The following is a 17,869-nucleotide window of genomic DNA, read 5'->3' as shown; positions in this document are numbered from 1 at the left end:
CAGGCAGCGGGCGGGGCGGGACCTAGCACGGGGCCTGCCACGGCGGCGGCGGCAGCAGCGGCGGCGGTGGAGGGCGACCCTCGCATGCCGCCCCCGGATGCGTCCCTTCTGCGGGGTACGTGGCGGAGGCTGTGGGACAGCCACGCCAGTCGGGGGGCAAAGGTGCTGGTGTACCGGCTGCAACATGCTTACCTGCCTTGCGGGCTGTACAGGGCGGGCAAGGGCATTCGTCCACGGGTGACCACGGGGTGCGGGGGGTTGGGGGCGCACTGTCCTCACCCCGCCTGCGGGCCACCTGGCCCGCGGGCGTGGGCCAGCCTAACGCACATCTTCCTGGAGTGTCCAGCGTATGCGCAGGCGAGGACGTGGCTGCAGCAGCTGTGGGCCTGCGTCGCACCCCAGGCAGCGGCGCCGCCAGTGATGGACGCGGGCTTCATGCTGGGGGACCGCATGGGTATGTGGGCCTCAGGCCCGCGGGGGGCGGGCGCGCTGCTGTGGAGCACTTTGCGGGCCACCTTCTTGTACGCCGTCTGGTGTGCGTACTGGTCCCGCGAGCCTGCTAAGCAGACGTCGGAGCATGTGGTTCGGGAGGTGGTCAGCGAGCTGCGCAGGGTGATGCCTGTGCAGCCTCTGGGGTGCCGCCGGTGGGGGGCAGCACGGGTCCAGCTTGAGCGCCGGCGGCGACAGCAGCCATGGCCTGTAGGGGGGGGGGCACCGCCGCACCGCGGCCGTTGCGCCCACCCGCACCGGCGCTGCCAACGGCCCTCATCTTAAGCACCCATCTTTATCTCCACTTTACTTTACTTTACTCTACTCTCTTCTCTTGCTATTCTTGCATTCTCCTTTCCTTCTGCACAGCTTTGAAACAGTCGACGTCATTTCTCTCGCGCTGTTTGACTTGCTTCCCTTGTATTCGGCTTCTTAGGGCCTACGAACCACTGTGAAGCAGTTTGCATTTGTGGGCGTGCTCGTTTTTCGTCAGTCCACTTTGCAGCTGTAGCGCGACACTCCCTCTCCAGCGCCCTTCAGCCTATGTCGGCTTGTGCTTTGGAACTCGACACAGCTATGGAATAGGATTCTGGCGGTTCAGGAGCGTCGCCGTGGAGTTGGCGACATTTCGCTTGTCGGCATTTTAACATCTCGGCGAGCACCACACTCACCAGCTTGGAGCAGGCGGCATATCAACCTTTGTGGTTGGTCATTTGCATCTGCGCGTTCAGCAGGGTGCTTTGGGTGTGGCGGTCGGGGGAGCCCTGCAGCACTTGGCTGTTTTTTTGGGGTGTGGCTCGTCTTCGTGCCCTTGTTGCCTGGTGCCTGGCTGCCTGGCGCCCGCCCTGCTGTGATGCCCTGTGAGTGCTGATCTTGGGCAGCTATGCAGTTGCTGGGTGATCCTGGTCGGTTCCGCCTGGTGTCTCAGCGCAGCCAAGCCACCAGGGGCCAACACCAGCCATACAGCACACCCGCACACGGCGCGGCCACAGCAGCACAGGCCGTGCCGTGTGGGGGGCCTGCGTTTGGGCATCACCGCCCACTGCCAGACTTGGCAGCGGACCGCACCCCTGCAGGTGGGGGCAACGCTGCCAGCCCGTTCTTCAGCCCCGGGCTGCAACTCCACCTTGCCCTGTCCACGCATAGCCTGGCGCACGGCGTGCAGGACCTGACGACGCAGCCTCAGGGCCCCAGCCTGCCTACCTACCCAGTCCTTCTGGTGGGTGCCACCACGGGGCTCCCAGAGGGCGAGCAGCTGTCCTCAGCTAGCGTCCGGGAAGTGACCAGTGCTGCCCTGTCAGTGCTGGACACCATGTGCCGGCAGGGCAACCAGCCGCAGCTCCTGCAGGGCCACTCTCTGCACAGCACAGGCCGCCCCTCCCGCACGTTTGCGGGGCTGGCCTTCAGCCGGCGCGTGACCAGCGCCAGCAAAGCAGCCTTCACAGCGGAGCTCATGCGCAAGTCGCCGCTGGCGGTACCGCTCCAGCGCGGTCAGGCTGTTCTCACGGTTCACGTGCCAGTGGACACCCAGCCCATCATTCCGGGCACCTACACCGTCACGGTCAAGATGGTAGGGGGCCCTGTGTGGGGGGCTTTCCGCGGTCGCACCGATTTGGTGCTGCAGGCGGGTGGCTATCCCACCACCTCGGACCCCTCTAACCTGGCGTGTGCTTATGTGGTCTCAGAGCAGTGCGCCAAATCGGTGGGCCCCAAGGGGGAGCCCCAGGCCCCCGCAGGCCAGGGCATCACCAACCACATCTTTGCCTGTGTGCGGGGCCCCATCTGGGACCCGCAGCTCTCTCACCTGCACTGTGCCAAGTTTGAGATGCCCGGTGAGGAGCCCATGCAGGTGGAGGTCCGTGGCGCCCCCCAGGCGGCTGGGACGGCCACGACAGCTGCGGCAGGCAGCCCTGCTCCGGCTGCAGCCGGGGTCGCCGACCTGGGTGGCAACACCTTGGGTCGGGTGAGGCCCGCGGCTGCCATGGCGACTGCAGCGGACATCGTTGACCACGTGGGGGACGTGCAGATGCAGGAGGCGGCGGGTTTGGGTGATGTGGCGGCTGCAGCTGGTGGCGCCAGCGGGCCACACAGCGGGGCCCCGCCCCCGCTGCCAGTTCTGGTGGCGGGGGGAAGCAACCGTGCTGCTGCGGCTGCCCTGCGGGCCGCGCTGCAGCAGCAGCCCTCTTCGCAGCAGCGCGTGACAGCGGGAGGGTTTAGCGGGGTCCAGCCGGCGGCAGGCGTGGGGGGGCTGCCGGCGGCCAGGCCTCGCCCTGCCGGTGCTGGGCCGGCTGACGCGCAGCAGCAGCACAGTGGCGCTCACGCGCCACGGCCGCCCTTGGATCAGCGGGCCGCCGCCGGGCAGGATCAGGAGCAGACCGCTGTGATGCAGCGGTACTTGGCCAATTTGGCGGAACTCAATCTCCAGCAGCAACGGCGGTTACAGCAACAGCAGCAGCAGGAGCTGCAGCGCCAGGGGCAGTCGCCCAGGGCCCGGACCGGCTCCCGGTTTGGGGTCCTGGCCATGCGGGGGGGGGCAGGACGGGGCGGGCGGTGGCGCTAGCACGGCGGCGTCACGGCGTGGGCAACGTGTTGACATAGTTGACCACGTGGGGGACGTGCAGATGCAGGAGGCGGCGGGTTTGGGTGACGCAGCGGCTGCCGCTGGTGGCGCCAGCGGACCACCCGCCATGGCCTCGCCCTCGCTGCCTGCTCTGGTGGCGGGGGGAAGCACCCGTGCTGCTGCAGCTCCCCTGAGGGCCGAGCGGCAGCAGCAGCCCTCTCCACAGCAGCGGGTGGCAGCGGGAGGGCTTAGCGGGGGGCAGCCGTCGGCAGGTGTGGGGGGGCCGCTGGCGGCCAGGCGTCACACTGCCGATGCCGGGCCGGCTGGCGCGCAGCAGCAGCCAAGTAGGGCTCCCACGCCGCAGCCGCCCTTTGATCAGCGGGCAGCTGCTAGGCAGGAGCAGAAGCTGCAAGTTGTGATGCGGCGGTACTTGGCCGATTTGGCGGAACTCACTCTCCAGCAGCAACGGCAGGTACAGCAACAGCAGCAGCAGGAGCAGCAGCGCCAGGTGCAGTCGCTTATGCCCCGGACCGGCTCCCGGTTTGGGGTCCTGGCCACACTGGGGGGACAGGACGGGGCGGGTGATGGCGCTGCCACAGCGGCGTCCGGGCGTGGGCGACGGGTGCAACCAGCCGCGCACGCACCGCAGCCGCCGCCGCAGCAACAGCCCCGCTCCAAAGGGCGCAGTGGCCCCGCCCAGCTTCCGCAGCAGAGGGCAGGGCGCTTGGGCGGCGGGCTGCCTCCCCCGCAGGACAGTGCTAGCTCGCCGCCGCACGTGCCCACTGGGCGGCCGGCGGGGGGACAGCAGGCTGGTGGGGGCAGCGGGTCGGGGCGCCAAGGTGGAGGAGCGGGGCGGGCAGTGCCCCAGCCGCCGCCCCAGGCGGGGCCGCCGCTGCAGACGTCACAACCGGCGGGTGGTGGTAAGGGCAGGGGCAGGGGCCTGGGCGTGCCGGCTGGGGTTTCGGCCGACACGGCTGGGCGCGCTGGTGGGGGTGCGGGCAGTGAGGCGGAGTACGGGGCCGTTTGCCTGACCCGCGACACGTGTGTTGCCATCGGCTCTGACCTCGTGACTTACCAGAACCGCTGCGCAGATGTGCAGGGGTATGAGTGGGCGCAGCTTGGCCGCGACGCGCTTGGTGGCCGCCTCCTCGGCTACCTCCGTGACCAGGGCGCCACCGTACCGGACTGGGCTGTCTGCCGTGTGCCGGCAGGCCGTACCGCCGTCCTGGCACAGCTGCGCGACGAGTTCACTGGCTGGTGGCGCCTGTACTCAGCCCAGCCTGCAGGCACGCCCCTGCCTTCCGACGTGACGGAGCAGCTGGATGACGCCGCGCAGCAGGTGCAGACGGCCTACATGGACTACGTGCTCCTAGACGCCCGCACCCTGCGGTCCGCTAAGCGTGGGCCGGCGGACCCCGGCGGTGCTGGGGGGCCCAGCCGCCGGCAACGCCAGCACCGCAGCCGCAGTACTTCCAGCCTCATGAGCCTGGGCAGCGCTCCACTGCGCCCCGGCGGCGCCAGCTCAGGCGCCGCTAGCATGAGCACCAGCTGCGGCGGCGCGCCCCCCAGCCAGGGTGGCGGCCACCGCCGCAATCGCCACAGCAGCAACAGCAACCGCAACCGCCACGGCGCTGCCGTGGCCGGCGAGGGCTCATAATGCGGCCACCAGTAGGAGCGGCGAACCTTCGGCTGCTGACAGTGAATGTCAACGGCCTGGGCTCGCCGTTCAAGGCGCGGGCGCTGGTCTCGCACCTGCAGCAAGTTGGGGCGGATGTGGCGATGGTGCAGGAGACCCACGCTACTGACACGACGGTGCTGGAGTCTTGCCTCCGTGCCGCGCAGGGGGCGTGCCTTCCGTGGCGCCACTGCCTCGCTGCCAGCCCGGCAGGGTCGCCCCACTCCTGTGGGGCGGCTATCCTGGCGCGGAGTCGGCTGTCCCTTCCAGGCTGCGTACTGCAGCCGCCGTCAACGGATGCGGCGGGCCGTGTGGTATGTTGGGATTGGGACGTGGGTCACCTGCGCCTGCGCTTCGTGTGTGTGTATGCGCCCACGGCCGTGGCGGACAAGCCTGCTTTCTTTGCCGGGCTGCATCCCCACCTGGCCACGGACAGGGTGCTTGTTGTCGGTGGGGACTGGAACTGTGTCACCGATGCCAGTCAGGAGGCGGCCCCTAGCCCGTCACGTGCTGCAGGTGCCCCGCAACTTGCCAGCCTCCTCGCCCAGTTCAGTCTGGTGGACCCTTGGGCGAGCAAGCGTGGCGGCGCCAAGGGCTACACGCATCCGGCCACACCCAAGCCGGCCACTCCCGCACGCCTGGATCGGTGGTATGTCAGTGCCACCGCGGTGCCGTGGGTGGTGGATGTCGCTCGCACGTATGGGGCACCTGGGGACCACAACGGTGTGCTGCTCACCCTGTCCTTGCCCAACCTGCCACATGCGCACCGGGAGCAGTGGCGCTTCCCCACGTACCTGCTGTTTCACCCCTCGCTGCGTTTGGAGCTCGAGCAGCGCTTGGAGGCGCACGTTGCCGCAAATCCCGTGGCCAGTACAGGTGACGGCGCTTGCACGCAATGGGAGGCGGACAAGTTCTTCTTGCGGGAGGCCGCCACCAGCATCCACCGTCGGCATGCACGCCAGACCCGGGATGGGCTGCATGGCGTGGTGCTGGCCGCAGACGCGGCCGCTGCCCTGGCCGACCGGCCGGGTGCCAGCACCGCGCAGCGTCAGGCTGCGGCCATGGCCAACTTGGCGGTGCGGGAGGAGCGGGCAGCTGCCGCAGCGGCCAGCCACAATGCCCGCGCTGCACTGATGGAGGAGCATGGGGAGCGGGGCACTCGCTGGTTCCATCGGCAGGCTGACGAGCCAGCAGCCGGCGCGCAGGAGCCCATCACGCACTTGAAGGTGCCGGGGCAACCGGCGCCTGTGGCGCTGACGGGGCCGGGCACGCGCAACACTGTCTCCGCCGCCGCCACAGCCATGTACAGCAGCACCAGCCCCACCGGCCTGTTCCGCGTGCAGCCGGTCTGTACGGCGTCGCAGCAACAGCTTCTGGCGGCCATTGACCGCAAGGTTCCAGCGGATCTGCACGCCGCCGCAGAGGGGTCCGGTGACGGCGCCCTCAGTGATGCCGAGCTGATGGCAGCGCTGGCTGGCTCCGCCAATGGTAAAGCGCCTGGGTCGGACGGGGTCCCGTATGAGGTGTACAAGGTTTTCTGGGCACTGCTGGGCCCGCGCTTGTGTGCTGCTGCTGCCGCTGCCTTTGCTGCCGCTGCAGACGCCCACGATGGCGGCGAAATGGCGGCGGCGCTGCCCGCCTCCTGGCGGGAGGGCATCATCACGCTCATCTACAAGGGCAAAAGCCTGGACCGCGCCGAGCTGGCGTCCTACCGGCCCATCACGCTGCTCAACTGCGACTTCAAGATGGTGTCCAAGGCCGTCAGCGCCCGCCTGCAGCCCGCCCTGGATGCAGTTGTGGATGAGCTGCAGACCGCGTTCATCACCGGCCGCTGGATTGGAGACAACGCGCTGTACCTCCAAGGCCTGATCGAATGGATGCGCCTGGACGTGGGCGCGGACGGCACGCCACGGCAGGGTGGTGCGCTGTACTTCTTGGACATCGAAAAGGCGTATGACCGGGTGCACCGGCAGTGGCTGTATGCGTCCGCGGAGGGTCTGGGGTTTGGGCCGCGCATGCTGCGCTGGATCCGCCTGATCACTGCCAACGGCTCTGCCCGCGTGTGTGTGAACGGGATGCTTTCTGACGCCTTCCCAGTGCTGAACGGCTTGCCGCAGGGCAGCACCGCCTCACCACCCCTGTGGGTCATCCAGATGCAGCCACTGACGTCCTTTCTGCGGCGGCAGGTGGAGCAAGGGGCACTGCGCACGCCCCTGTTACCCAGCGGCGAGCAGGCGCCGCCTGCTGCCCACCACGCTGACGACACGACCCTCACGGCGCGCGACCCGGCAGTGGACGGGCCGGTCCTGATGGCGGCAGTACAGCTGTTCTGCCGCGCGTCCAACGCCCGTGCCCATCCGGACAAGAGCAAGGCCATGGGCCTTGGCAGGTTTGCGCACCTGACGGGCCCTTGCCCACACACGGGGGTGCCGTTTACCACTGGCGCCGTGACGCACCTGGGTGTGCCTCTGTCGTGGGACTCTGATGCGGCTGCAGCTGACTTGTACACCCGGCGGGCTCGCGGCATGGCGTTTGTGGCGCGTCTGTGGGCTGCCCTGTCTCTGACTCTCGTTGGCCGTGTGCACATTGCAAAGCAGGTGCTGGCGGCAAAGCTGGCCTACCACTTCAGCTTCCTCAACCCGTCGCCTGCGCAGCTGAAGGAACTCACCGACCTGGTGGACCACTTTGCTGCGCGCTCCATGCACGCTGAGGACGCCAGCCTGGTGTCGCACGGGAACCCGCTCCTGCTGCCCAAGCGGGAAACCGCCTGTCTGCCGTACAAGGATGGGGGTGTCAACCACGTCGACCTGCCTGCGTTCCTGTCTGCCCTGCAAGCTAAGACTTTCGCCCTCCTTGCCCAGCCAGGCCGGCAACCCTGGAAGATGCTCACCCGGGCGCTGCTTACTCATGTGCGCCCGGACTCCGCCACCACGTGGGCGTGGGTGTACAGCGACGCGCCGGCGCCAGCGGGGCTGCCTGCCCGGCTGGCGGCCGCGGTCGGCCACGTGCGGAGCGCGGGCGTGGAGCAGCATCCGCCGCAGCCAGCCACTCAGCCGCCAGCGGCACCGCCACAGTGGCGGGTTAGCCTGGACCAGCTGTGGGTGGCTAACGCTGCGGGGGCTGTGTCCTACGTCCACTACACGGGGCGGCTCTTGGAGCCTGGGCCTGGCGTGCTGCCCCCGGCGGTGGATGGGGCGTGGCAGCCTGCCTGTGTGCTGCAGCATCGCAAGCCGCGGCACCTGTGGACCTTTGAAGAGCGGGCGGCGTACGATGCAGCATCACCAGGGGACCGGTCGGGGGCGTGGCCTCGGGCGCCGTACTTCCTGGCGCCGGAGGCTGGGGTGGTGGTGCACCCGGAGCACTGCCGGATTGCGGGTGTCAGCTTGGCGGACTACACGGTGCGGGACGTGCGGTGGGCCATCACCGCGGCTAACCCGGCCGCACCTCCGGCTCCGGCCCGCCCCGCAGCCATGCCGTGCCCGGCGCCAGCACAGCAGGCGGGGGGTTCGGGGACCCAGCCGGCGGCACAGTCGCGGCTGGCGGAGCGGGAGGCGGAGTGGCAGCGTGCAGCGGCGCAGCTGACAACCACGGCGGCGCAGCACTTCAACAATAACCCGGTGGCTCTGGACCCCTGGCTCCACCGCACCTCTGCGGCAGCCGGGCTGCAGAACACGCTGGCGAGAGAACTGCAGTCGTATGCGTCCCCGTTCCAGCACTTGGGTGAGGGGCCGCGGCGTTCCGCGCGGCTGCAGGAGCAGGCGGCGGGCGGGGCGGGACCTAGCACGGGGCCTGCCACGGCGGCGGCGGCAGCAGTGGCGGCGGTGGAGGGCGACCCTCGCATGCCGCCCCCGGATGCGTCCCTTCTGCGGGGTACGTGGCGGAGGCTGTGGGACAGTCACGCTAGTCGGGGGGCAAAGGTGCTGGTGTACCGGCTACAACATGCTTACCTGCCTTGCGGGCTGTACAGGGCGGGCAAGGGCATTCGGCCACGGGTGACCACGGGGTGCGGGGGGTTGGGGGCGCACTGTCCTCACCCCGCCTGCGGGCCACCTGGCCCGCGGGCGTGGGCCAGCCTGACGCACATCTTCCTGGAGTGTCCAGCTTATGCGCAGGCGAGGACGTGGCTGCAGCAGCTGTGGGCCTGCATTGCGCCCCAGGCAGCGGCGCCGCCAGTGACGGACGCGGGCTTCATGCTGGGGGACCGCATGGGTATGTGGGCCTCAGGCCCGCGGGGGGCGGGCGCGCTGCTGTGGAGCACTTTGCGGGCCACCTTCTTGTACGCCGTCTGGTGTGCGTACTGGTCCCGCGAGCCGGCTAAGCAGACGTCGGAGCATGTGGTTCGGGAGGTGGTCAGCGAGCTGCGCAGGGTGATGCAGCTGCGTTTCACTGCCGCCACGCTAACCCCTGAAACCCTGTCGGCTCTGCCCACACAGCTTCTCACCGCGCAGCTCAAGGCGGCTAAGCTGGAGCACTTTGTTGCCATCTGGACGGCGGGTGGCGCGCTTTGTGAAGTGGAGGAGGTTCAGGGTGGGTCACCGAAGTTGAACTTGCGGCTGACGCTTGCATCACCTGTGCAGGCCCCCTAGGTTTCCTTTTGGGCGGCGTTTCATTCCAGGCGCTGGCGTGGCGTTTATCGTCATCAGCTTATCTGGCGCCCATGTGTTTTAGCTCTGGCTGGCGTCGCAGCGCCTGGGCGGCTGTGGGACTTCCTGCGCAGCGCGTCTTGCAGCGGGCTGGAGCCCGCCTAGTCAGCGCCACATCTGGCCCGTTTAGTTTTCTGCTTGTGTCTCCTCTGCCGCTTCTCCTGGGGTGTTGCTTAAGCAACTGACTTGTGGGGGTGGGGTGGGATTGGGCGGGGCGAGTGCGTAGCGCTGGTGTTTCCTCTTCTGGCGCGCGGTGGTGGTGGTTCTTGTGGTTAGGCTTTGGTGTAGGTTGGTGCTTGGGTTAGGTCTGGCGGTGTTTTTGTGCAACCCCTCCCGGGGGGCGGGGGGGCCAGCCTCCTGCTCTGTCTGCCGGGTCGGGGTGGGGTGGGGTGGGGTGGGATGGATGGGGGTGGTTGGTGGCAGTTTTCGAGGTGTTTGCTTTCTGTTTTCTTCTCTTTTCTTCTCTTCTTGCCCTGTCAGGGTTCTGGTCTCGGGGACCAGGCTGTCTTCAGGCAGCAGGGGGGCAGCGCGTCTGCCCCTGTTCAACCTTGTAAGGATGATCCCTCAAAAAAAAAAAAACCCAATCCCACGCCAGTGCTGGCGGAACTGCCTGCTGCGGTTGAGCGGCTGCCTGTGCAGCCGTCGGGGTGCCGCCGGCGGGGGGCAGCACGGGTCCAGCTTGAGCGCCGGCGGCGACAGCAGCCATGGCCTGTGTGTGTGGGGGGGGGGGGGGCACCGCCGCACCGCGGCCGTTGCGCCCTCCTGCACCGGCGCCGCCTACGGCCCTCATCTTAAGCAACCAATCCCACGCCAGTGCTGGTGGAACCGCCTGCTGCCTGTTGAGCCGCTGCCTGTGCAGCCTCTGGGGTGCCGCCGGTGGGGGGCAGCACGGGTCCAGCTTAAGCGCCGGCGGCGACAGCAGCCATGGCCTGTAGGGGGGGGGGGCAACGCCGCACCACGGCCGTTGCGCCCACCCGCGCCGGCGCCGCCTACGGCCCTCATCTTAAGCACCCAATCCCACGCCAGTGCTGGCGGAACTGCCTGCTGCGGTTGAGCGGCTGCCTGTGCAGCCGCTGGGGTGCCGCCGGTGGGGGGCAGCATGGGTCCAGCATGAGAGCCTGCGACGACAGCAGCCATGGCCTGTAGGGGGGGCAACCGCCGCACCGCTGCCGTTGCGCCCACCCGTGCCCGAGCCGCCTACGGCCCTCATCTTAAGCACCCAATCCCACGCCAGCACTGGTGGAACCGCCTGCTGCGGTTGAGCGGCTGCCTGTGCAGCCTCTGGGGTGCCGCCGGCGGGGGGCAGCACGGGTCCAGCATGAGTGCCTGCGACGACAGCAGCCATGGCCTGTAGGGGGGGGGGCACCGCCGCACCGCGGCCATTGCGCCCACCTGCACCGGCGCCGCCTACGGCCCTCATCTTAAGCACCCAATCCCACGCCAGTGCTGGTGGAACCGACTGCTGCCTGTTGAGCGGCTGCCTGTGCAGCCTCTGGGGTGCCGCCGGTGGGGGGCAGCACGGGTCCAGCTTGAGCGCCGGCGGCGACAGCAGCCATGGCCTGTAGGGGGGGGGGCACCGCCGCACCGCGGCCGTTGCGCCCACCCGCGCCGGCGCCGCCTACGGCCCTCATCTTAAGCACCCAATCCCACGCCAGTGCTTGCGGAACTGCCTGCTGCGGTTGAGCGGCTGCCTGTGCAGCCGCTGGGGTGCCGCCGGTGGGGGGCAGCATGGGTCCAGCATGAGAGCCTGCGACGACAGCAGCCATTGCCTGTAGGGGGGGCAACCGCCGCACCGCTGCCGTTGCGCCCACCCGCGCCGCCGCCGCCTACGGCCCTCATCTTAAACACCCAATCCCACGCCAGTGCTGGTGGAACCGCCTGCTGCCTGTTGAGCCGCTGCCTGTGCAGCCTCTGGGGTGCCGCCGGTGGGGGGCAGCACGGGTCCAGCATGAGTGCCTGCGACGACAGCAGCCATGGCCTGTGTGTGGGGGGGGGGGGGCGCCGCCGCACCGCTGCCGTTGCGCCCACCCGTGCCGGAGCCGCCTACGGCCCTCATCTTAAACACCCAATCCCACGCCAGTGCTGGTGGAACCGCCTGCTGCCTGTTGAGCCGCTGCCTGTGCAGCCTCTGGGGTGCCGCCGGTGGGGGGCAGCACGGGTCCAGCTTGAGCGCCGGCGGCGACAGCAGCCATGGCCTGTAGGGGGGGGGGCACCGCCGCACCGCGGCCGTTGCGCCCACCCGCGCCGGCGCCGCCAACGGCCCTCATCTTAAGCACCCAATCCCACGCCAGTGCTGGCGGAACTGCCTGCTGCGGTTGAGCGGCTGCCTGTGCAGCCGCTGGGGTGCCGCCGGTGGGGGGCAGCATGGGTCCAGCATGAGAGCCTGCGACGACATGCGTCCCTTCTGCGGGGTACGTGGCGGAGGCTGTGGGACAGCCACGCCAGTCGGGGGGCAAAGGTGCTGGTGTACCGGCTGCAACATGCTTACCTGCCTTGCGGGCTGTACAGGGCGGGCAAGGGCATTCGGCCACGGGTGACCACGGGGTGCGGGGGGTTGGGGGCGCACTGTCCTCACCCCGCCTGCGGGCCACCTGGCCCGCGGGCGTGGGCCAGCCTGACGCACATCTTCCTGGAGTGTCCGGCTTATGCGCAGGCGAGGACGTGGCTGCAGCAGCTGTGGGCCTGCGTTGCGCCCCAGGCAGCGGCGCCGCCAGTGACGGACGCGGGCTTCATGCTGGGGGACCGCATGGGTATGTGGGCCTCAGGCCCGCGGGGGGCGGGAGCGCTGCTGTGGAGCACTTTGCGGGCCACCTTCTTGTACGCCGTCTGGTGTGCGTACTGGTCCCGCGAGAATAATAATAATAATCGAAACGCCGGCCCGTAGGGCCTGGCGTGGATTATCGGGGCAAGGCGGGTCAGTGTAGGGGCCCATCCCCTACCCTGCCGCCTCACCACGCGAGGGGGGCTGGCTGGGGACATCACCCTGGGGTCCTCGTGTGCCCGTATTCCATGATCCTGCGGGCTTTAATTATGCCTCCAGCACTATTGACGGCATGGTGGTGGAGCTTGTGTCCGCAGGTTTTGGCCGCCTTGGAGGACACGCCTAGGGTGGTCAGGAGTGGGACCAGGTTTGCGGGTATGGTACCAGTGACGCCTAGGGCGATGCACTCGGCGGGTGAGTAGTGGACGGTCCATCCAGCTTCTTCTAGGAGTTGTTTGAGTTCTTGGTGTTGTTGGGACTTCGCTTCTCGTTTGTGTAGGTGTTGGGAGTCAGAGCTGTATCCTATTTCAAGGATATAGATTGGTGTGCGGCTGCGGTTGCGGGGTGGCCGATAGTCTTCGCGTTGTGTCGTTGTAGTGTCGAGGGCGGGGATGAAGAGAATGTCTGGCCGGAGCCTGGCTATAACCTCTGGGGGTGTGCCATTACGGAAAAGCCAGGTGGGGGGTCTTTGGCCGGATGCATACTCGGGCAGGTCCGCAAGTGGGCCCGCGTCCATTACCATGTAGCCGCCGCCATAGCTTCCTTTGGAGATGCATTTAGCCACTCGCTGTACAGCTATGTTGTGGCGGTTGATGTATGCGCCTTTCATCTGCCGCTGAGAGCACCCTCCAAGGATATGCCCTCCTGAGTCGGGTGCCTCGCAAAGGGGGCACAAACCGTTTCTGCCCAGTCCATATCGGCGTTTGAGGGTGGCATTGAATAGGTAGCCGTATCTGGCGTACAGGATTTGTTTTACCAGCCAGGGGTGGCGGGCGGGGCTGGCCAGGGTTAGGTTGCTTGATTGAGGGCACGCGCCATCTGCTGCGGCGGCCCAATTGTCGAGGACAGCTGTACTGTCTGTAAATCCATATTGTGCCCGCGGGGGTAGTGAGGACAGGACTCCCCTGTTCAGGTCGCTGATGTAAAAGTTGTCGGAGTTCCGTTTGGGCCACCATATGTTAGCCCAGGGCTCGTCAGGTGGCAAGTGCACCGCTTGGCTCATTGCGCCCGCGTCACGCTGGGCTACCAGGGCCGCGCCTTTGTCGGCCTCATCGTTTCCTGCCAGGCCTGTGTGTGAGCGTACCTTTAGGAATACGACAGGGAGGAATTCGTCGGCACACTCGTTAAGTTCCTTGACAATGTCGCTGAGGAGGTTTTTGTGTTTGGACAGCGTCAGTTTCATTGGGTCGCTAATTGCTCTGCGTATAAGGTACAGTGAGACCAGCGAGTCACTGGCAATCACTAGCTTAGTCAGCCCCAGGAGTTGCGCGCGGGGGCGGTAGTGTCTTAGCGCAGCCAGGATGGCGGATAGTTCTGCACGCTGAATGGTATTGGTGCTGTTCAGGCCGCCTGGTTCGACGTAGAGTGGTTCGCCCGTTGTCGCTGTCCAGGCGCAGGCGCCAAGCTGGTTCATTTCGGCACCGTCGTCTCCTACTGCGATTTTGATGCACGACCCGTCCGTCCAGATGACAGTGGCCGCGTCATAGAGCGGCCGGGAGATGGCCGGGAAGCAGTCCCGGAGGGCGTTCAGTTCCGCTTGGATGGGCGGGGAGACTGTGCAGGTGGGCGGGGCCGGGGGTGTTGGCGGGGTGCGGTGTGTTGCCTGTCGTGCCCGGGTTTGGGCTCGGTGGCTGTATGGCCGTGAGGTGGGTTGGTGGCGGTCTCTGGGGAGGGTGATTTGGCGCGGCCATCGCGCTACCGCAGCTGTGGTGTGGGTGGGGCGTGGCGGTTGGGCCCCGATGTCTGTAAGGGCGGCTTGGAGGTTGGCAAGGTTGTTGCGGGCCGTGAAGGCCTGCACCCCTGTTGTGTTGGCTACGAGTAGGAGGTCTAACCCGTGTCGTAGGGTGATGGCCGGGCTAAGGTCGCCTAGCCCCTCATCTAGGTTGGTTGCGGGTGTGTCGGGCGGGAGGTACGCTATGTGTGTGACATGAGGGCTACTGAAGAGGCGGGTGTGGGGGCTCTTGTGGTTGTGCGGGATGACCATGAGGGTGATGGCCGGGTCCATCTGCCCTTCGAGCAGTTCTGTGGTCGCCACGGCCCATGCCAGAGCTTTGGTATACGCGGCGGGGCTGGGGCCGGGGTGGGCGATGGAGAGGCCGGTGAAAGGGGCAGACAGGGCGTCCGTTGTGGCCCCGAAGAGGGCATCGGCCGGTTGGGCACTCCAGTATTGGCATACACGGTTGGAGCAGTTGAGTGGGGAGGCGAAGCGCTCCATGAGGGCCGGGTTGGTCTCGTCGGGGTGGGCCGCAGCCAAGGCGTCGAGTAGGGTTGTTTTTAGGCACGTCGGCAGGGAGCGTTCGAGGGCCGGCGCTGTTTTGCATGTTTTGCCTTTTTCATCAACACGGGTGCGGATGAGTAATTTGGCAACATCTTCGGGGAAACCCCCGGGGGAACGGAGAGATGCGGTTTCGGTTGGGTTACTGGCCAGGGCGTGTTTGTAGCGGGTGTGGAGGGTGTGTAGGGTCCCCATGGTGATGCTGGAAATGTGGCGTCCGTCGGGGCCGTGTATATGTGCAAGGGTTTGTGCATCTGTGTATGTGTCCGTAATCTGTATGGTGTAGGCGCCCGTGGGGTAGATGTCGTGGTAGGGGTTGCACGGTTTGGTGTTGATTTGAGTGTTCTGCCTGGTGGTGCGTCGGCGCGCCGCTCCTTCCATGTCTGGTGGGGTCCACCGGCCCTGTCGTTGGGCTGGTGACAGGTGTGAGTCGCGGGGTGGGGGAGGCGTAGGCTCGCTAGGGGGTTGGGATAGTCGTTGGAGGTGGGCAGCGTGCGCGGCTTGCCATCCCTGGAGTGTAGGGCATTTGCTAGCGGGCTCGCTAGTGACGTTCCAGTGCATGTGTACGAAGTACCGGCTGCAGCTCTGCCCGTAGGCAAGGTGAGCGTGTGGTGTTCCCGTGTATTTCATGATCGTATAGGCCGCAGCGGCTCCGCGCACAATGGTGGTCGGCTTCCAGGCCACTTCATAGTATAGGGCGGTTTGAGGGCGTTCGTTGCGGGCCGGCGCAGCAATCAGTTTGTGGATTGGGCCAGCGTGGACGTGTGATACGGATTCCAGGTCATAGTAGAGGGAGAAGATCAGCTGGCTGGCTGCGCGTGTGGCGTCGCTGGTATTCTTGGGCCATTGGAGGCCGCCAGTCATTACTTGCGCGCGTATGCCCATCCACCGGGTGATCAGGCGTGGGCGTCCGTCTTGGGGTTGTGTGCGTTGTCTCAGGAGTGCACGTTCTGCCATATAAGCTTTGCGGGACATGCCATTGGGGTCGGGGTCGGCTTCACGGGGGTCGTCAGGGTTAGCGGGATCGGCCCCGGTTATGGTGGGCCAGCGTGGAGGCTCAGGTTCAATAATGAAGTCTCCGGCCTGTGCCCATCGGGCGGGCGTGTCATACGCGCATATTGGGGCCTTTGTTGCATTGTGGTCGCGAAGGTAGGTTTGGACTGGGTTGTGTGGTTCCCCGTCGTTTAGGAAATACGGGGTGGTCAGGTGTGTGGGTATTTGTCGAGCGTAGCGTGGGCGCGGTAGCGTAGTTGGGAACTTCTGTTTCCCAGGCGGGATGCCAAGGCGGGGTATGTGTGTTTTCCCGCTCATGTCTTTTTGCAGCATGGAGTAGAAGCGCGGGGCCCACATGACAAAGTCAGCGGGTACGGTGTCTCCTGCCACGGGTTCGCCGTGGTCCAAGACAAAGCCGTGTCTCCCTGTGTGGTCGCGTTGTCCTCGCGTGCCCAGTGGGTCGTGTCGTGGCTCCGCTTCGATTCTCCGTTCCAGGCGTTTAGAGGCGGACGGTCCTTTCACTTTCTTAACCTGCAGATTAATCCGCTTGCGTTTGTTGGTGTTGGTTTGAGTTTGAGGCTGCGTAGCTGGAGTGTCGGCGGAGGGCAGGGTGGGTGCTGTACCCTGGGCTAGGGCGATGGGTGTGGCGGTTTGGTTCGGGTCGGGCGTGCCTGCCTGCGTCGGTGGTGCGGGTATGGTCGCCAGTGTGCATGCAGTCTCGACGGGGCGAAGGTGGCGGGTGAGGGCAGCTTGGCGCGTGGGCACGCCTCGGGGCTGGGCGGCCCGGGGTGGTGCGGTTGCATTAAAAGCGGTGGGCGCGTGTGGTTGGGTCGAGTTGGGCTCGGGGTGTAGGGTGTTCATATGTTGACGGTGAGCCATGAGAGTGGTCTGGGGGGCGCCGGTGGCTGTGGCGGATTGCGGGAGCAGGGCCGCGAAGGCGGGTGTCACCGGGAGGGCACGGTATTGCTGAGGGAGGGGCAGGTGGCAGTTGTAGGTCTCCGGCTGGTCATATGGAGCCGCGCGGGTTGGGGCACCTTCGGCACTAAGGCATAGGCTCAGCCTGTTCAGCGCGATACGGTGTTGACGTTTGCATTGGTTACGGGGGAGGCGGAGGAACAGGGAGTCGGAGGGAATCAGGCAGGTTAGGCCTTCTTTCGTGCGTTCCGTGCTTATCAGGGCTCTGAGGTCCAGGCCGGCCTGCGCCAGCGTATGTACGAGGTGGTGTGGGATAGGTCGGGGGTTACGGTTCACTGCTTGGAGGATGGTGTTGATGGGGCCGGCATACGGCGCTCCGTGGTCCCACAGGGTGATGTCGTATTCTCGCATGATACTGAGTTGTTTGAGTGTGGTGTAGAAGTGGCTTTCCCGACGTAGTTTGTGTATGGCTGCCGTGCCGGCGATGCGGCTTTGTAGTTCCAGCAGGGCATGCGTGACCATGCCTAGTCTGCCGGGGTCGTTCAGGGCAAGGGTCAAAGCCCGTGTGGCTTTTTGGGCATATAAGGGCAGGAGGGAGCCAACCCCAAGGCCTGACATGTCCGCAGGGGCAAGTGTGGCACGTGTCGGGAACCCAGGGGTGAGGCGGTAACACTTCTTTGCCAGCCGCGCAATCATGGCGTCGAGGGTGCGGATGTCGTTCTCCGTGTACGGCATAACCGCAAAGCTGTATGCTGCCATAGACTGTATGCAGGATTTTATAACTCGCAGGCATTGTTCTGGTGACGCGAGAGACGTTTGCAGGTTGGCACTTTTTTCTTTGATGGCATCGCATAGGTAAGCAAACTGGGGTCCCCAGTGCAAGTTCATGGTTATCTGTACTCCAAGGTATTTGAAGGGTTCGGTTGCGGGGAGGTAAGGCACAGGTTTGTCGCCAATATGGATTTTGTTTTCGAGCATTGATTTGAGAGTACGGTTGCAGGTGGGACCGTTCAGGCCTTTGTCCTGCTGGGCTCTTCGGTGCAGGATGCCCGTGACTCGGCATTTGGCGTGGTTCACCTGGAGGCCCGCCCATGCCGAGTAGCGGTGGATTTTGTCGCATTGAATGCGTAGGTCGCTCAAGGTGTTTGTAAGCACCGCTAGGTCGTCGGCGTAGGCGGCTGAGGAGCAGTGGTACCTGTTGTTGAGGTGGTTTGGTAAGCAACCGTAGGAGTAGCCGCGGCCTCCTACATGGAGCCACCGTATAAGCGGTTCGATAAACATCAGAAAGAGTACGGGGGAGAGTGTGTCGCCCTGGACTGTGCCTCGTTCAATGTGTACC

General features: G+C 66.4%; 1 protein-coding gene across 1 annotated transcript; it reads left to right on the top strand.

Annotated features, from left to right (window-relative positions):
* Positions 1 to 813: 813 nt before the first annotated feature.
* CHLRE_16g666627v5 (uncharacterized protein) lies at positions 814 to 9,933 on the top strand. Its single transcript, XM_043071073.1, has 5 exons — positions 814 to 3,001; positions 3,111 to 4,692; positions 4,749 to 8,594; positions 8,826 to 9,251; positions 9,393 to 9,933. Exons 1-5 carry the CDS (start codon positions 1,373 to 1,375, stop codon positions 9,470 to 9,472), a joined length of 7,563 nt encoding a protein of 2,520 aa, XP_042915714.1. The 5' UTR covers positions 814 to 1,372; the 3' UTR covers positions 9,473 to 9,933.
* Positions 9,934 to 17,869: the final 7,936 nt, after the last annotated feature.

The sequence above is a fragment of the Chlamydomonas reinhardtii genome, chromosome 16 (genome assembly GCF_000002595.2).
Source record: "Chlamydomonas reinhardtii strain CC-503 cw92 mt+ chromosome 16, whole genome shotgun sequence".
NCBI classification, from domain to species: domain Eukaryota; kingdom Viridiplantae; phylum Chlorophyta; class Chlorophyceae; order Chlamydomonadales; family Chlamydomonadaceae; genus Chlamydomonas; species Chlamydomonas reinhardtii.
The sequence above is the reverse complement of the archived record's forward strand: the minus strand, read 5'-3'. Positions and strand labels throughout refer to the sequence as shown.

Bases quoted from the DNA above. Each gene is read 5' to 3' on its own strand.
- CHLRE_16g666627v5 (XM_043071073.1), top strand. From the start codon at position 1,373: ATGCAGTTGCTGGGTGATCCTGGTCGGTTCCGCCTGGTGTCTCAGCGC. The intron at 4,693-4,748 runs GCGAGGGCTCAT...GGCTGCTGACAG, and splicing joins CCACGGCGCTGCCGTGGCCG to TGAATGTCAACGGCCTGGGC. The intron at 8,595-8,825 runs GTACGTGGCGGA...TGGAGTGTCCAG, and splicing joins GGATGCGTCCCTTCTGCGGG to CTTATGCGCAGGCGAGGACG.